Raw genomic sequence first — 19,051 nt, forward strand, 5'->3', positions numbered from 1 at the left:
TGGAGCTACTGGTAAATAAAAACAATAGTTTCTGTATGTGGTTCATCTTCTTATATAAACTTATTCAAATGCGTGCATCTGATTTTCATTTTTTTCACTGTGGTTGTTGGCTGTGTGCATGTGTGTATAGATGCAGTAGGATCGCAGAGTTTTTTATGGCATACAGTTAGGTATATGTGTATCTACGTGCACATGCATACATATTACACACTCACACGTGAAAAAATACAATCCAAACCCGATGTGTTTGTGTGTATGTGTGTGTATGTAATATCTCCCTTTATGTTTTCAAAATATATACTGACTAGATGTTGCACGTATTTTTAATTAGGAATTTAATAAGTAATTTTGACGTGACACTTACTGATCACCTATTTTGTGTTTTCTCTCTCTGTCACAGGGTGAAAGAATGATGTGATGGAGGTGAATATGGGCTGCTGGTCAGGCTCACGGCCACCTCCTTCATGCCTCGCCTTTCTGATTGTTAAGCTCCTGGCCTCTGTTTGCCAGGTTGTTCATGGGACCACTCCACTTGGCTTTCACTTCACACATTCCACTTACAATGCTACGGTGTACGAGAATTCTGCAGCCAGGACCTACGTCAACAGTCAAGCAAGGATGGGCATTACCTTGGCTGACCTTTCATGGGATATCAAGTACCGGATAGTGTCTGGTGATGATGAGGGCTTTTTTAAAGCAGAGGAAGTCATCATTGCTGACTTTTGCTTCCTAAGAATAAGGACTAAAGGTGGGAATTCTGCTATTTTGAACAGAGAAATCCAGGACAACTATTTATTGATGGTGAAAGGGTCTGTCAGAGGAGAGGACTTGGAAGCATGGACAAAAGTGAACATCCAGGTTTTGGATATGAATGACTTAAGACCTTTGTTTTCACCAACCACGTACTCTGTCACGATAGCAGAAAGCACTCCTTTAAGGACTAGCATTGCACAGGTAACTGCAACAGATGCAGATATTGGGTCCAATGGTGAATTTTATTATTACTTCAAAAACAAAGTTGATCTCTTCTCAGTTCATCCTACGAGTGGTGTTATCTCCTTAAGTGGACGGTTAAACTACGATGAGAAAAACAGGTATGATCTTGAGATTTTGGCTGTGGACCGTGGGATGAAGCTTTATGGAAACAATGGTGTAAGCAGCACTGCCAAGCTTTATGTTCACATTGAACGTATAAATGAACACGCACCAACGATAACTGTGGTAACCCATATTCCCTTCCCATCAGACAAGGAGCCTATCTATGCAGTTGTTAACATTGATGACCTAGATGAGGGAGCCAATGGAGAAATAGAATCTGTTTCTATTGTGGCTGGAGATCCACTAGAGCAGTTCTTTCTGACTAAAGACAGTAAATGGATGACTGAGTACAAAATCAAAGAAAGAAAGCCTATTGACTGGGACAGCTTCCCATATGGTTATAACCTGACTCTCCAAGCAAAGGACAAAGGATCTCCTCAGAAATTTTCTGCTGTCAAGCTGGTTCACATTGCTAGTCCCAAGAAAGAAACTGTCCCCATTAAGTTTGAAAAGGAAGCCTATGATTTTTTGATCAGTGAATTTTCACCTCCTGGTGTGGTGGTTGCAGTAGTTAAGCTGATATCTGAGCCACAGGGTGTGGAATATAGACTATCTCCAAGTGAGGAAGCTGAGTATTTTAAGATCAATCCAAACACGGGTCTTATTACTACTGCTCGTCCTTTGAAAATCATTGAGAAGGACCTTTATGAATTAGAAGTATATACTAACAAAGGCAGTGATTTAAAAGCACACGTTACTGTCAGGTTAGAAGATGCCAACGATCACACTCCAGAGTTCCAACAGCCCTCCTACAGCGCATTCGTCAATGAAAGTGTCCCTGTGGGATCTAGTGTTTTGGCAGTTTCAGCAGTTGATAAAGATAGGGGAGAGAATGGATATATAACATACAGCATTGCCAGTCTGAACTCACTGCCGTTTACAATAAACCAGTTTACAGGTGTCATTGGCACATCTGAAGAGCTGGATTTTGAGTCCTCACCAGAAAGCTACAGGTTCACTGTGAGAGCCTCCGACTGGGGTTCTCCCTACCGCCATGAAAGCGAGGTGAATGTCACCATATACATAGGCAATGTCAACGATAACAAACCCCTCTTCGAAAAAGTGGCATGTCAGGGGGTGATTTCCTCTGATTTTCCTGTTGGCGGTCACATCACTGCTGTTTCTGCAATAGACATAGATGAGTTAGAGCTCGTGAAGTACAAAATAATCTCTGGAAATGAACTTGGCATTTTTTATTTAAATCCTGACTCTGGTGTCCTGCAACTTAAAAAATCTCTAATTAATTCTGGCATAAAGAACAGCAATTTTGGCCTTAAGATAACGGCAACTGATGGAGAGAACTTTGCTGATGCTATGTTTGTCAATATTTCAGTAGTTCATGGGAAAGTGTCTTCAAAGGCCTTTAGCTGTAGAGAAACTAGAGTTGCTCAGAAGCTAGCAGAAAAATTACTCAAAAAGGCAAAAGCAAATGTAAAGCTGAATTTGGAAGATGGTTTCCTTGATTTTTATTCGGTGAACAGGCAGGCACCGCATTTTGACAAATCCTTCCCTACTGATGTAAAGGTTTCAGAGGATCTGCCAGTTGGTGCCACCATCCTGAGGATAAAAGCCTATGATGCAGATTCAGGCTTCAATGGAAGAGTACTTTATACAATTTCTGATGGTAACGTAGATAGCTGTTTCAACATTGACATGGAGACGGGGGTACTTAATGTTCTTATGCCCTTGGACCGTGAAAAAAGAGAGCTTTATGTCCTTAATATTACAATTTATGATTTAGGTAATCCACAGAAATCTGCATGGGGACTGTTGACTGTCACTGTGGAGGACGCAAATGATAACAAGCCTGTTTTTTTACAGGATAGTTACTCAGTCAATATTTTAGAAAGTACAAGCCTTGGTACAGAGATTATCCAGGTAGAAGCCAGAGACAAAGACCTAGGAGCTAATGGTGAGGTGACCTACTCAGTACTGACAGATACCCAGCAATTTGCTATCAACAGTTCAACAGGAATGGTGTATGTGGCTGATCAACTAGACCGGGAATCAAAATCAAACTACACACTGAAGATTGAGGCTAGGGACAAAGCAGAGAGTGGCCATCAGCAGTTTTCTGTTGTGCCTCTAAAGGTGTTTCTGGATGACGTCAATGATTGCTCTCCAGCCTTTATCCCATCCAATTACAATGTGAAAGTCCTTGAGGACCTGCCAGTCGGCACTGTCATAGCTTGGTTGGAAACTCACGATCCAGATCTTGGCCTGGGAGGTCAAGTCCGTTACTCACTGGTGAATGATTACAATGGGCGGTTTGAGATAGACAAAGCGAGTGGTGCCATCCGCTTGAACAAAGAGCTTGATTACGAGAAGCAGCAGTTCTATAACCTGACCGTGCGCGCAAAGGACAAGGGGCGCCCAGTTTCTCTCTCTTCGGTTTCCTTTGTGGAAGTTGAAGTGGTGGATGTTAACGAAAATCTCTATACCCCCTATTTTCCTGACTTTGCTGTCATTGGATCTGTAAAGGAAAACTCCCGAATAGGTACAAGTGTTTTGCAAGTTGTTGCTCGAGATGAAGACTCCGGAAGGGATGGAGAGATCCAGTATTCCATCAGGGACGGCAGTGGCCTGGGGAGATTCAGCATAGATGAAGAAACTGGTGAGTTTCTGATTTCCCTTTGTAGAGGTTTTTGCACAAGCAAAGTTTAGGAATAATTATGTTCTACCTTTAATAAGAAGTTCAGTTCTTATTAACAGGCAAGCTGAAATTATAAATAAGGATTTTCCAGGTACAGTGATGACATGATTTAATTACCTGGTTACATTCATCATTCTGTAGGTGTGAAATAATACATGTTCCTTTTCAGCAGCTATTTGATGACTCCATTTAGAAAGCAGTGATAGTTATGGAATGACTTGCTTTCAGTCACTGTGTTATCTGTTGATCATTGTAAATTACTCAGGGCATCTCCACAGAGTCACAACACTTATGACCTTGAATGCAGTGTTAAAAGCAGCAAAAGGAAATAAGGAGCATGAAACAAGAATTATGTCACCCTGAAACCTATTTGTGGTCTTGTCCTTACTGTTGTTGTGAGTCATTTTTCATGGGAGTTAGCAGTATGAAATGATATGCCATTCTGTATAAGATTTCTTGTGGCATGGTGTTCATCAGTATTGGCATGCTTATGAACAGCTAGAAATACAGGGGACAATGCTTAATTGTAAACCAACTGTTCTAGCTTTCCTTTAGTGGTGGTAATATGGTGGACATTGATCTTAGAAAACACTATTAATAGAGGAAAGATTTTGAAGATGCTGAATTTCACTGTCATGCCACCATATTGGAAAATGTGGAAAATACGAAGTATAAAAGGCTGTCTAGTAAGCCACTTGACAAACTGACTGTTTAAATGTCTGATAGCTGTGGGGAGTCATGCTCCAGCTGTGGAACTAGGACTAGTGAGGAAAACAGAAAATATTAGTCAACAGTTTCAGAAATTATATTAAATATGTTAGGTCTGTGGGTTTACTGTGGATTAAGCAGACTTTGTATGTCTTTTTCTAAAGCTTTTAATTGAGAATGTGGTATTAAAACATAAGATGAAAATGTATGTTTTGGCAAATTCAAACTGTTTAATCAAATGTCAGCTTTCTAAACTGAACATTATGAAAAACAGATGACATTGCAAATGCTGTGGATCGCATCTGAGCGTAAGCAGGGAAAAATATTTTTCTTCTATTTGTGCCGTAGTCTCTCTGCTGCAGCTGTGCACAGATGATAACAGTCAAAACCGCGTGTCCAGAAACATTAAACTTGTTTTGTAGGTGCCAAGAGGGCACCTACTTTAATTTCCAGAAATGTTACAAACTCAAGAGTCCTACAGTGGTAATAGCAATCGAAGGCATTTGGGCAATATTATTTACCGTTTTGAACATGAATTTCAGTTTTAAGCTCTTACATTTGAAAATTTTGGCCTAACTGCTTTTTGAGTAGCATCAGCTTGAGCTAAACAAGGTTCCTTATAAAACAGTGGGAGACTGGTCCAACTGCTGCAGTATTGCTCTGGAAATCTTGGGATTCAACATCTATTGAACTGAAAGGAATTGGTGGGGGAAGAGTAAGTTAGTGCATGTTGCGCATTACTAAATGAACCAGGTTTTTAACCCTGTGCCTATGTTAATAGGGGCGATAGCCTGTAATAAATTAGGAGCCCTGTTCATTAAAGCAGGAATCATGGAGCTGTTGGAGAGGGTCTAGAGAAGGGCCACAGAATGATCAGAGGGGTGAAGCACCTCTCCTATGAGGAAAGGCTGACAGAGTTGGGGTTGTTCAGCCTGGGAAGACTCTCGGGAGACCTTACTGTGGACTTTCAGTTCTTAAAAGGGTGCTATAAGAAAGATGGGGAGAGACTTTTTAGCAGGGCCTGTTGTGATAGGACGAGGGGTGATGGTTTTAAACTAAAAGAGGACAGATTCAGCCTGGACATCAGGAAAAAAATCTTCACAACGATGGTGGTAAAACACTGGCACGGGCTGTAGATGCACCATCCCTGAAGACATTCAAGGCCAGGCTCTGCGCAGCACGATCTAGCTGAAGATGTCCCTGACCATGGCAGGGGGGTTGGACTAGATCCTTTGAAAGTCCCTTCCAACCGAAACTATTCTGTGATTCTATGATTCTATGTTTTGACATGAGTGGGAATTATTATCAATACTCCACATTAAATATACTCAGTTTGTTTCCAGAACTGAAATCTAGTTTGTGTGGGGAAAAAAGCTCACAATCCCCAAATTTTAAAAGCTGCAAATATTTATCTACCTTTCACACTTTCACAAGTATTTTTATGAAAATCAGCCTGGGCTGTTTCACTAAACTGTTCCAAAGACATTAGATAACCCAGCAGATCAAAAGACTATTGGATTCTTCTTTTCTCTGTTTTCCCCAGCTCTTCAATACAACTGAAACCTTCTTAAAACCTACTTGGAGAACACTTGGCACATAGCTGCAGCTAGGACAATGTGGAGAGCAGGGGCTGGAGGTTCAGGAGTTACTCCAAGTTATGCTGTTGTAAGGCCAGTGAAGAATTTGACCTGCAGTGTCAAATAGGGCACAACATTCATACTCTGCTATTGAACTGGTAGGAACTTAAAGGCTGGTGAATGATGAATCAGCTTTCTAGCTGTAGAAGAGGACTCAAATCACATACTGAATTAATTTACCAAGAGATAGCTGTTTATTTAGTTTCAGTGTAGTTCATTTGTCACTTTTAAACTGACCCACTCTATTGGCTTGTGCATCGTCTCTCCTGAAATTTGTGAAGGTAAGCAGGAGCACGAAGTACAGCAAATCAATATTTTTGGCTGCCTTAATGAAAAGAAGACTGCAGTATCCATTATAATCATTAAGATATAAACTGGGCCAAATTCATCCTGCTATGTGAGCAGGCTGGACTCCAAGCAAGTCTGTGATTTTAGCAAAATTCTGCTCAAGTACATTATTTTTATTCTTCTGCAATATTTCATCTTAATGGTGTCAGCTTGTGCGCTGAGCATGAAGCGCTTGTGCTCCCTGAGGCAGGTCAGTACTGAGGAGAGGATACGGTACAGAGATGCCCAAGGACAAGCTGCCCCGCATGGTGGATCCACACCTCACCACGCTGCTGCGCACTAGGCATGGTGGCATTGTTCTTGTTCCAGCATAGATGTATATAGGTACATGTAGGTGCATCCTGTGAGGAAAGACTGAGGGAACTGGGGTTGCTTAGTCTGAAGAAGAAAAGGTGCAGGGGGGACCTTATTGTTCTCTACAGCTACCTGAAAGGAGGCTGGTCTCTTCTCCAAATGAATAAATGATAGGACAAGAGGTAACAGCCTCTAGCTGTGCCAGGGGAGGTTTATATTGGATATTAGGAAAAATTTCTTCACCGAGAGGGTGCTCAGGCATTGGAACAGGCTGCACAGGAAAGTGGTGGAGTCACCATCCCTGGAAGTGTTCAAAAAATGTGTAGGTAAGTCCCTTAGTGACATGGTTTAGTGGGGGACTTGGCAGTGCTGGGGTAGTGGTTGGACTTGCTGATCTTAAAAGTCTTTTCCAGCCTAGCTGATTCTGTGATCTAACTGAGCTTGACCTGGATTTGGTGTGGGGTCCACAGCAAGCTGTTCTCCATTCAGGTCTGAACAGTCTTAGTGGTGAGCAAGCTTGGGAGTTTACTCCATGTTGGCCACTATGGATCTCCCTGCATAGAGTATACGTGCAATTCTTGGTGCTGTGGCAGTTTGGTAAGAGATGTGACATGGGGACTTCCTTTCCACAGTGCTGCTTTTTGCCTTGTGTCATAGAGAATTGGTTTTGAGGATTGTCATCGTTGTGTTAACAGCATTCACTGCTAAATGCTCCAATTCATATGTGGTAGTAACCAGAAGCATAGCGAGTGTTTGCCAGCTAGAAGTATTTGAGGAAGTGAAATTTTACTTGAATTTGGTCCCACAGCCTTGTGAATCACTTCCAAATTTATTTCAGTGAATTTATTTTCCTTTTCCAGGAGGCAGAGCCAGTATAAATTTATAAATCAACGAAATCTCTCCTGAAATAGAAGGCAGCAGTTCCTGACCTCCTCCAACTCCATCCCTAGTTTCTCACTAGTACCTTAGCCAGCAGGCTAAATTTTGCATGGGTTTACATCTCAACTCATGATTCATAGCTAAAAATCTGGTTTAAGACTTTTCTGGAATTAAAAAAAAAGAAACTTTTTCTTTCATAGAGAACTCTTAATTTATTGATTCCTTCCTCAATGGAGATTGAGTTTGTTGTGAGCCTAGGTGTGTCATTCAAACTGTCTTCATTGGGCTATTTATTGAGTGTTGGTATAAATGTCACAAGCTTGCCACTTAAAATCCATGCACTGAGGAGCATATAACGTGATCCTGTCATTTATGGGTTCTCTCTTTCCTTCTGTATCCTCCTTTTTTATTTTTGGATCCCTCTCATTTTTGGACTCAAGAGATGTAATCTATATGGTAAAATATGATCATCCACTGTCAGAGCTAGCCACTGTAGGATTTCTTCATAGTCAGCAGAGAAATGGGCAATTGAGAAACATGATTCATTTTACCCTAAAGTAAAAGTAGGAAATCATTTGGATAAATCACGTCCTAAAAATGTGCAAAGGTCTTTTGTACGACTAGCTCAGAGACAGAGGTCTACACTAAACACCTTGTTTTGGTCAGGTGTCACCCATTCCTGTTGTCTGTAATAAACCCAGAGGGGGCCACAAAGATGCTCAGAGGGCTGGAGCACCTCTGCTCTGGAGACAGGCTGAGAGAGCTGGGGTTGTTCAGCTGGGAGAAGAGAAGGCACGGGGAGACCTTAGAGCAGCTCCCAGTGCTTAAAGTTACTGACATGAAAGCTCAAGAGGGGCTTTTGATAAGGGCCTGTAGTGGTAGGACAAGGGGGAATGGCTTTAAACTGAAAGAGTGTAGATTTAGATTAGACAGAAGTTCTTCCCTGTGAGGGTGGTGAGGCACGGGCACAGGTTGCCCAGAGAAGTTGTGGCTGCCCCATCCCTGGCAGTGTTCAAGGCCAGGTTGGACAGGGTTTGGAGCAACCTGGTCTAATGGAAGGTGTCCCTGCCCATGGCAGGGGAGTTAGAAATAGATGATATTCAAGGTCCCTTCCAACCCAAACCATTCTGTGATTCTATGATACACTGTCAGGTTTACATGCAAGGTAATTTGTGATGACTACTCTCTACCAGCCTAGTTTCAGGAAGTTATCTCTCAGTATGATACCCACACATAAATAAATGTACTTCTAGAAGTAAAAAGTGGAAAGAAGGTTTTTAAGAGTATAGGGCATGAGAGTTATGCAAATAATATTTTATGATTTTTCATTTTCTGAGAATACTTTGCTAGACAGAGCATCCCACCTTTTTTATCTGTTGAAGTCATCAGGATCTGGTACTTTGATCTTACTTGTGGAAGTGAGCAATAACCTTCCCCCTATGCAACTCGGCCTATGGAGAAGCTCAAGCCATTTCTTCACCTCTAGTAGTGCTTCCTGCCTGGTATGTTCCTCCACACTCCTCACCAGTCTGCTAATGGCAATTCTGTAGAAGTTAATTGTGTAAAAACCCTCTATATTTCCAAATTACTGTAACACAAAATAAGGAGAGATCTGTTAAAGATTTTCATGGGATGGCAGTGTGCTCTGAATTTTCATCATAGTGATCGCTCTCATAGATGTCACTACTCTTCTGGAAATGATCTCTATCAGAGGTCCTCTACTGTCTTCTTAAAAGCTTTGATTTTCTCAGCTCTGGTATGTACATCCCTCATGGTGCTGATACACTACAGCAGAGTGGTGCATTTTTGCTGTTTCAAGAGCTGGTGGTAAGTCCAACAGATGCGTATGTGTTTATGATACCACCTACCTTGGGTGACTAAATAGCATCTAGCAGTGCCTCTTTTCTGGCTGCAGCAGAGACTTGGACTTCCTAACTTCTCAAAAGGTTAAATTAGATGAGATCAGGCCTAGCTTAAATGCTGAAGTCTTTCTTTTAATGATTTGTGGTTCAGCTAAACAGCTCTTTTGACTCAAGCTCCACTTTTTAGTCTGGCATGTGTTTCTGCTCTCTGCACGGTTGATGTAACAGCTTGGCGTTCAAAGAGTTTCTATATTTACCCCTACACTACCCATAGATGTACTAGTAATAGCAAGTGAACAAAACGAGTTCTAGAGGAGCAGAGAGACTGGACGCGCTCAGCGTGTTCTGCTGCAGTGACTTCTGTAGGCTTGGTGGGAGTTGGTATGGCAGTGCTCCAAGATGACTAATTCCCCTGTATAGGTGGGAAAACTGAAGCAATAAGTCTGCTGCTGTTTCTTAGAAAAGGATTGAAACATCTTCTTAAGTCCCATTGAAATTGAACACAGAGATAAAATAGTGGTATTAATGAAATGGTTAGGGGATCTTTAATGTTCTTGCAAAGCCCATAAGTAGGGACTTAAGCAACGCTTTCAGAACTTACTAACCTCATTTCCTAAGGTTATTCAGGAGTCTGAGTCCCCTGATTTTCACTGGGACTTTAAATTTAGGCATTAACCAGCACTAATTTTCACCTGATAAAGGCTCTCTTGATAAGAATGCAAGCTGGGGATGACCCTATTAACTTGTTATCTTTAGGTGCTTTCAGGCCTGAAATTCAAATTAATAAGCTAAGCCTGTCTTTCAACAGCACTGACATCTTGCAGATACTATTAAATGGAGATGGAGTTCAAATTATTACAGACTAGATGTTTTTATTTGCGGTGCCAAGGGTAGCAGTCTGATCTTCTATTTTGATACCTTTTAAGGTGCCTCAAGAGTGATAGAAATTCCTGACAAACTGTGGCTGGAGTCTAAAAAAGAAGCCAGTCAGTGTTGGAAAACCCTATTCATGGCTTCAAACGATTAATAATGGAAACTAGAAATGCCAGATGATATAGTTTACAATAAACTAGACCAGCCTGCACTGTTATACCTATTTGGCAGAAGGGAATATATTTATTGCTTCAGACTTCTCCCATCTTGTCGCTGTCTTCTAAAACGCTTTTCAGTTATTGTGTATGTAAGTTGAAGGATAGTTTCATTTATTACAATTTGAGTGGTCTGATACATATTTATGTGGGGCTGTTACTAGTATTTCCTTGAAACAAAATTAAGTGAAAATGAAAATAGATTGTGGTACATGATGGTTTTGCCTCTTGCTTGTTTAATTTTACGAAAGCTTGTAGGAGCTGGTGGATAAATCCATGCAGACTCACTGGTAGAACTGAATTCGTTGTAGAGTTTTGAGGCATTACTATTACAGATGTTCTTCATTTTCCTGGTAAGTGTAGGCAAATTCCATTGCCTAGGGCCGGTATTTTTGAGCCACTTTGTTAACCCAGGCTTCTAAAACCAGTTTTCAAAGTAACTTCAAGCCATACAAGAGAAGTGTCAATGGGTGTTGCTTGAGATCACTCTGGAAAGGGGGATGCTCATGGCAAGGCACTTGCAGCAGCCACTCAGAACTGGATATTGTCCGTCCTCAGCCTGGCTGTGAGCAGCCTCTTTGGGAAGTAGCATTCCAAGCAGATCACAGAGCATGGTCCTGGCCAAAATGTGGTCTGTCATCCTGTGTCTGTGTCAGGCATGAATAAAGCATTCCTGGGAGCAGCTATTTCTGAATCTACAGTACTGTGTTATCGTTGCTCTGCAAGTTATCTCTGGCAGCTTTCAACAGTGCAAGCTTTCCTTAATTTATGATTTCCAATTTTAGGAAAGTAATTGTTAACGTTTTTCTTTAAAGGCAAAAAGAAAAAAGTTTTGGTGGAAAAACAAGAGGTTTCTTATATGTTCTCTGTGTTTATGATGTCCTTGTCATTTGTAGCTGTAAATTAGTAAAGGAACAAGGCTTGTCTTGGTTCCACTGGAGTGAATTTGTTTTAACTTTTTATTTAGTAATATGAACCCTAAAACAATTCATCAGCTTACAAAAACACTTACTTCAAAGGGCCCTTAGTATCATTCTGACATCCTTTCAAAGTTTCCTAAGTGAGGCCAGTCGTGCAGAATTGTTCCATTCAAGCTGTTCAGCTTTCTTGGCTTTACACCCCATAAAACAGCTCATGGTGTACAGTTTTATAGCTAGCTGTAGTTTGCGTGTTTTCCCTTCTTTGGAAAATGTTTAGAGATTCTCCTTTATTATTCAGGATGCTCCTGGTGATGGCACATTTCATATCAATCTTCAAGTTATTTATTAATAACTAATGTGCAGTTTGCATTTCCTCTTAACTTTTACCACCCTTGAGATTTTTTGCAGGAGTATTTTGCATTATTGTATGTTGTATTATTCTCTCCCTCAGTGTGTAAGCCTAGAGTGACCCCTGCGTTATCCTGTGCATCATCATCCTTTATATTATACCCAGGTGCTCCTGCAGAAAAGCTTATGTTCAAAGTGCTGATGATGGGACCACACCACAAAGTAGTCAGATAATACTAGAGGAAAATTGACTTCCAGTGGCTGGTGTTCATCCTGAGCATCTGAGCACCAGCTTTATCCTGGCATCACTTCAGACTATGTTTTGCCTTCCCATGTGAGCAATTTCTTGTACTTCAGAGAAAACTGGATAAAAATCCATTTTAGCTCTTCCAAGGCACCAGTGGAAGCCCAGAGGCACGGAGAAGTGATGTTGTTAATGCAAAACTGCAAGTTTATGAGCATGTGGAGAGCAATATGAGCAGTCCTGTCTTGCTGGGATGTACAGAGCAGGATGTTTCAACAGTGTCTTAAGATTACATGGAGTCACTTTGCTGTGCTGCCTAATCCTTTCCTGAAACAAGTCCAGAAGAGAGGAGCATAAAGTGGCAAATAAAATCAAGGATGAATCCTGCTGTCTGACCCTTGCAACACATTGTGGGGCTTTATAGGGAGCAGTAGAACTAGAGAGAGTTAATCAGGAATTTGTGGAGCACTTTGGAGCAGAGGCAGGTGGTGACAGTGGACTGATCAAAAATAGAAGTCTACATACCAATTTCTCTGCTTCGGTACATAGGCAAGATCCAGGATTTACCTTGGAAGCCAGATTAAAGGGTACTTTTTACAAAGCTGTTTGCTGTTCAAGGACTACAAGTAATGGCAAATGCAGCACTAGCTTGGAAAATTCTTCCAATCTTTCATTGCTCTCATTGCTGAAAAATTATGTTCTATTTTAAGGCTGTTTGGCTAATTTCAGTGTTGAGAAACTGGAACTTTTTAGGTCTTTGCCAGCAAGGTAAAACTGAAATAAAATAACCACAGTCTTCCACTCTCAGATCTCTTTCTATTCTATATGTATGTTTACCTGAAAATAGATGTTTGGATGAAGAGCTTCACAGAACAGATTCTTTTAATCTGTAGTCTGCTGTTTAATGTAAACATATTTATTGCATTTCATACACTTATGGTGTCTTATTAGCATTAAAGTGTTGCCAATAAGAAATAACTGAGAGAAAGCCAAACGGAGTGCATGTGGGGAGGCAGTTTTCATCGCAGTTGGTTTGCATTAGGCATTTGCGCTAATGCATTTTTTGTGGTTCTCAAAATTAAGCTGTCCGCTGGCATTGGCTTGATTGTTTTGTCTGTGGGTAGATCCCTTCAGTTGTGGTTAGGAGATTGTCACACAAGTTGGGTATGAACACAGTGCTCAGCTAAGGGGAGGTGAGCCTGAGCCTGGGTGGTGGAAGCTGGTTGAGTGAGACCTGCCAGTGGTATCTGCCCTCTGCTCAGGCAAGTGTTGCTGCAGTGTACCTGGGGAGCAGAAAGTGTGTGAAGATGTAGGGCTTTGCTTGGTTTCCTCCATGCTCTCTACATTGGGAGAGCAAGAAAGAAAATGGGGAGCATGAGTCTTCTGAGAGCTGTGAAACCTTCCAGAGCATCTCACATCTAAATGATTGGAAACATGAGGGTATGCTGCAGAGTTTACCTGCCCCCTCCACTATTGATGTTTTTGCTCTTTGATGGCTGTATCATGTCCTGAAGATGCTACCAAACTTTGCAGCTTGGTTACCCAAAGACCCACTCAAGAGGGAGGCAGCCTGAAGCTGCTTCTCTTAGGAAATGTTTTTGGTTACTTTGATGATACAGTCATCTTCGAGTTGGGCAAAATGTGCTCACTGTACATGTAAAAGTAAGACTTCTTCAAAGTGATGGAGCAGAGAGGTGTGCAGCTCTGGGATTAAGGAGATACTGAGGTTTGAGTCTGGCTCAGGGTAGATAGCTGCTTTTGCCAGTGAAAATCAGGTTTTAGTTATGAACCTGAGCTTGTGGCCATTGCCACTGATGAATAATCATGCTAGCAACTGTAAGGAATAAAATTAAACCTTCCTGCTCTAATTTATGTCAGGACTAATTATGAAGAAGTGTTTACATTGGCCTCAGGGTAATGTGATTGTATGTGGTTTCAGTAGCTCTCTGCTTTCACAGTGAGACGCTCAGATCTGCTCATCTTGCACAATTGGAGCTTTAGATTTTTCAGTTTTATTACAATTTGCATAGCAAATTAATTTGTGATTTTAGATCACTGCAGCCCATAATGAACTGCGTGCGTAATTATTTGTGGATTTTTCATCTTCATTTGAAATTTTTACTGAGAATTCCTGTTCTGGGAATGTAACTTTACACACAGGTCATTAAAAATAGTTTTGCTTCTCAGTTTATAAGGTAAAGATTTTGCAAAAAGAAGAAAACAAACCCTAACTGTGAATCAGTTAAAATTTTAATATTTTTTCCCCCAAAAGCTTTATTTTTATGTGAGAATAACTATGGGATTTAATTAAATTTGCCAGAATACTTCACAGTCCCAGAACACCTTTCATCTAAAGTACACAAATTATTTTTCACATTTTAATGAAGGAAGCTCTTTGATGTACAACGTTTATGTAGTTTCCCATTTTACTGTAAGGGTGTGAGAGGTGTAGATAAGTTAATAGTTTGATTCTTCTTCTTTGAGAAGTGGGGAAATTGCAATGTAGAAATGCATTAAAAATAGTGGGAACTTGAAGTGCTCAGCATCTCTGTGAATGCCATGGCATACAGTGATAGATGGGACAGATTTGTCCAACTCTCAGCATGTCTTTCCACGTGAGACCACCCTTCTTGCACTGTAGAGGGTCTTGGAGCTGGTTTTAAAAGGACTGGATTGAGATGGTCTGTAAGGATGAGCAGGTTTGTGCTGCACTGCTTATACTGGCCATATATTAAACTTTAGAGCGAGGTGTCAAGGCCCATGGCAGGGGGGTTGGAACTTGATGATCTTAAGGTCCTTTCCAACCCTAACTATTCTATGATTCTATATTAGTTGTGGATTTTTAACACTGCCTTAATTATCATTAAGCAGTAACTCTCAGGTGATGCAGATTGCAGTCCAATCCATTGTCAGTGATTAGTGCTGCTTCCTCTGGGATGATCTGTGGGGGAAGGAGCCCTGGATAGTCACAAGCAGCAGCAGCATGACCCGATACAGGGATAGCTGGAGTCCCTGGACTGCTGTGGTGGTTCTATGGGCTGATGGCAGCTGGAGGGGAAACACAGCAAAACCTCAGCAGGACTCCGGGGCTCATTCTTCTGAGCATCACTTGGTGCTCTGAGAAGCTACAGCATCATTCTCAGGGATGGAGCAGCCTCCTTCACTTGAACGTTTTCACTGCTGCTGTTCAGAGCCACGCACCTCATCCCGCTCTTCAAGAAAGTCCTGAGCACAGCAGGTTCATCCCATGTTGAGCTACTGATGCCACAACCTTTGGAAGCCTCACAGACTGTTAATGTGTGATTTTTATTCCCATAGGACCAGCAATGGCGAAGTGCGTTCTGTGCGTTCTATACCTACATGCAGAGCTAATGGTGTGCCTTCATCTCCATGACGAGCAGTTACACCAGTCATTTGCTAATGAGATTAAGTGCTTTTTGTGAGTGTGTGGCTCCTTTGCATCCCTGTGTGGCTCTGCCTTTAATGAGGTATCTTCCTTTTAGTTCAGTGTGGGCAGCAACATGCTTCTGAAGTGCAAAGAGTCATTCTGGAGAAAGGCAAAATAACCCAAAAGGAAGATTGTGCTCAGTGACATTTGGAGGTGAGATGGGGACTATTTATGAGGTAGGAACAGGACTGGCACTTAGCTGTGCTGGCTGAAAGATAAATAGCAAAATCTGTTTAGTGAATGTGACCTAATGGATTTAGGAGTTCTGACTCTAGAGTTTGGCTGCTATCAGTTTATTGTTAAAACCCATTGCTGCTTCCCTCTAAAGATGGAAAGTAATACCTAAATTATGTCTTAATTATATGAACTATAAAAATTGAATTCGTTGATGTTGAAAGCGGAAGAAAACCTGCTCTGCTGGTGGAGATCACTGGCTGTAGCCATTGCTGCAGTGCAAAGTGCTGTATGAATTGTTAGGAAGACAGAAGCATTTGTGTTGTCTTTCTGTAAACGTACCAGTGCTTAAAACCTTTTGCATATGTTTCTGCTCTTTCACGAGGTTTTCCTTTAATTGCTTAATCTTTCATAATGAACATTAATCTGTCACTGGCAAAGATAAAATCCAGCTAATTCTCAGAAAATCTGTTTCTCCTTCTCTGTATCCATGAATTAAAACTCCTCTGGTACCAGTTGGAAGCTGTGTCTAGAAATTGAATGTGGTTAGGGATGACTGTGTGGTTGGTCACAGGGGGGGTTACTAGGCTGCTTTACACTGTCACTCATAATCAAATCCACTTTAACAAGAGAGTTTTGATTCTCCTGGAAAGTTCCTGGAGGGGATGGGAACCTCTGGCAAAGGAGCTGTGATCCCCTTTTCCTAGTCGTCTGGATTCAGGAGATACTGCCTTCCCCAGCAGGATTCCTAAAGGGCTGACGAATACAGGAAAACAAACAAACCATTTTCTTGTGTATTAACTTGAATTGCTTGTGAAGAATCCCATCTTTTCAGTAAAATAAGGCTTTTCTTCCCAGCTCCCTTTAAACCTGGCATACATCTGTTCTGATCACAGTAAAGGCAGCCCATTCCTTGTCCTGCTGTTTTCTACCTCCTCCCAGCAGTGGCTCTGGTTTTATAACTAGCCACTTGGTGAGCCAATTCAGGAAAGCAGTAAGAGAATTATTCTTTTTCTTTTCCTGAGTGAGGGGATCAATTCCCTGATAGGATTTATGGGCCCTGCAAACACTGGGTATTTTGGTGGAGGTAGAGAAAGGAGATCAGGTACAAAGCTAAGACTTGTGTTGCCCTCTTAATATTTGTGACCCTGAGAGCATCCATGCATGGAACTGTAAAAGTATAAATTATGTCATGTTCAGCTACTGCTGAACCCGGGACACTCATCCTGAGCCATATATAGACATTTACAACTTGCCCATATAGGAGATCTGTAATCCCTGTTTTGTAGAGGTTGCTCAATTGAGCGTTGTCCCAGTAAGCTTGAAGAAAGATGGAGGATGGCTTGGATATAACATGTGGTGAGAGCTGCTGCTTTGTCCTGGCTTTGGTGTGGAAGAGGCAGCTGGGATGGAGCAGGCAGGATGTGTGCACAGATGGGGATTCGGTGCGTTAGCTGATTAGGATGCTTATTTGCTATGTGGTGTTTATGGCGTGGGCCCCTGAGCCTTGAGCTGAAAGCACAAGTCAGAGCAACTATCAAGTTGCTGTTACTGGATGAATAAAGCTACTTACTGCATGTTACAGAGGGAGATGAAATCCCCCTGGCAGTGCGACTAACCTTTTCATGCCTCACTTTACCTGTCTGTACAATAAATCTAATGATCATCACATTGTCAAAGGCAGTTTTGTGCCAGTTATGATGCTTGCATGATTAATGGCTTTAAAATGCTATGAGTGATTTTGATGGGAACACGTATAAAAATGCACTGCAGCAGTTGTGTGTAATGCAGTCACTTGGTATTTTGAGTTGGAGGGTGTTAAAGGAGAAGCCCCTTGGGGACTCACTTCTTTCCCAGTCTAATCTCCAAGGAGAGCTGTAGCATTGCAGTGACCTATTTAAACTATTACATTTATTCCAAATAATTAACTACAGAAATGTTACATTCACTGCAGTAGACAAACCCAACAGCCATGTGCTCAGATTGCCCAATCGTTCCCTTCAGTATTCCAGAGGTGAATGATGCTTCGAATCCTTATTTTCTGAAGTGTTGGGTGGAAACAAAATACAGAATATGTTTCAGGAACAAGTGAGAAGAATCTTTATTGTTGTTCTGTGTCTGCTGTAACCACTCTGTCTGTTTGGCCTGGCCAAGGGACTGGCCATAGCTCCATGCTGCAGGTAGTCCAGTGATGGTGGAGCTGATGGCCAGAAGTGGAAATGACTGTTGGAAGTTCCCCTTCATAAAACATTCCATGCAAGAAATAATGGCAGACCATTTTGGTGGACTTGGGAGTTTCTGGACCATTGTGGACCTGCCTCTCAGGTGCTGTGGGAAAGGGATGCTTAGGTGTTCCTGAGTCAGATAATACTTTCAGTGATACCAGAAGTAATTTACGGAGAGTACAGTGTGAGACAGGGCTCTGCTACTAACCAGAACCAGAGATTTTGTGACTGGTCCCCTGGAGGACCTCCAGCCCTGCATGACCAGTGGTGTGCCCAGCTGCAGGACACCAAACAGCAAAGCATGTCAGAGAGATGCAGCTTCTGCATCCATGTCATGGCTTGATCCACATAACATGAGCATAGCTGGGTTGGAAGGCTGCAGGGGAGGGTGAGCACACTGGGAGCTTGCTTCTCTCTTCATTTACTTTAATGAGCAGTTTCAGCAGCTCATAGCTAACCTGCCTGCTTAGAGTAGTTTCTGTGTCAGTAAGGAGCCCTGTCACGGTGTCCTTGTTTTAAATCCAGTATGAGGCTCACCAGAGAGGTGACAGGAATTAATCCGAGCAACTAATTCCCAATTTTGGGCTCGGGGCCAGGCGGTTCAAGCAGCGTGCTGAAGCCAGGGAAGCACATTAATGCTGCCTGCAGCACGTGATATTTTGGCTCAAAAATTTGCTGAAGGAATGTGTCTAGCATAGCTTCACTGCCTTGCCAAAGCATTTGCTGAGTTACGCGGCATAAGAGACAGTAATAGGTCTTTTAGGGAAGGATGTTCTGCTGTCTCATATTCCTTCCATTTTTCCACTCTGTTTCAATAACCGTATTGACTTCTAAGTGCAGACCTCTCCCTTCTTTCATGTGATGTTTGACCTTCTCTGCTTTATTTGAATTTTTGTTCTATTTTTTTGTTTTGTGGTGGTTTTTTTGTTGTTTGTTTGGTTTTTATTTGTTGCTTCAGTGTATAGGAGCATCTTCCTTACAGTGTAATCTAAATTTCAAGCTATTCCCTATCAAACCCCCCATTTTCTCCATGTTGCAGTGCTTTAATTCCAGAACCTATTTATTTATCTATTTGTTTTAGTTTTCCACTAATCTGAAGCTAAAGTGCACTTGGAAATCTTCCTG

General features: G+C 41.7%; 1 protein-coding gene across 9 annotated transcripts in view; it reads left to right on the top strand.

Annotated features, from left to right (window-relative positions):
• Positions 1 to 19,051, top strand: part of FAT3 (FAT atypical cadherin 3) — a 410,737-nt gene that overhangs the window by 88,266 nt on the left and 303,420 nt on the right. For all 9 annotated transcript variants that reach the window (XM_061343747.1, XM_061343753.1, XM_061343751.1 and 6 more), the window contains exon 2: positions 401 to 3,712. In XM_061343747.1, the coding sequence (XP_061199731.1) occupies positions 418 to 3,712 (3,295 nt within the window). In that variant the 5' untranslated portion in view covers positions 401 to 417. The remainder of the gene's footprint in view (positions 1 to 400; positions 3,713 to 19,051) is intronic.

Source organism: Neopsephotus bourkii, unplaced genomic scaffold (assembly GCF_033783945.1).
Source record: "Neopsephotus bourkii isolate Nb327-2 ecotype Australia unplaced genomic scaffold, CSIRO-AGI_Nbou_v1 NB_1825, whole genome shotgun sequence".
In the NCBI taxonomy this organism is placed as follows: Eukaryota; Metazoa; Chordata; class Aves; order Psittaciformes; family Psittacidae; genus Neopsephotus; species Neopsephotus bourkii.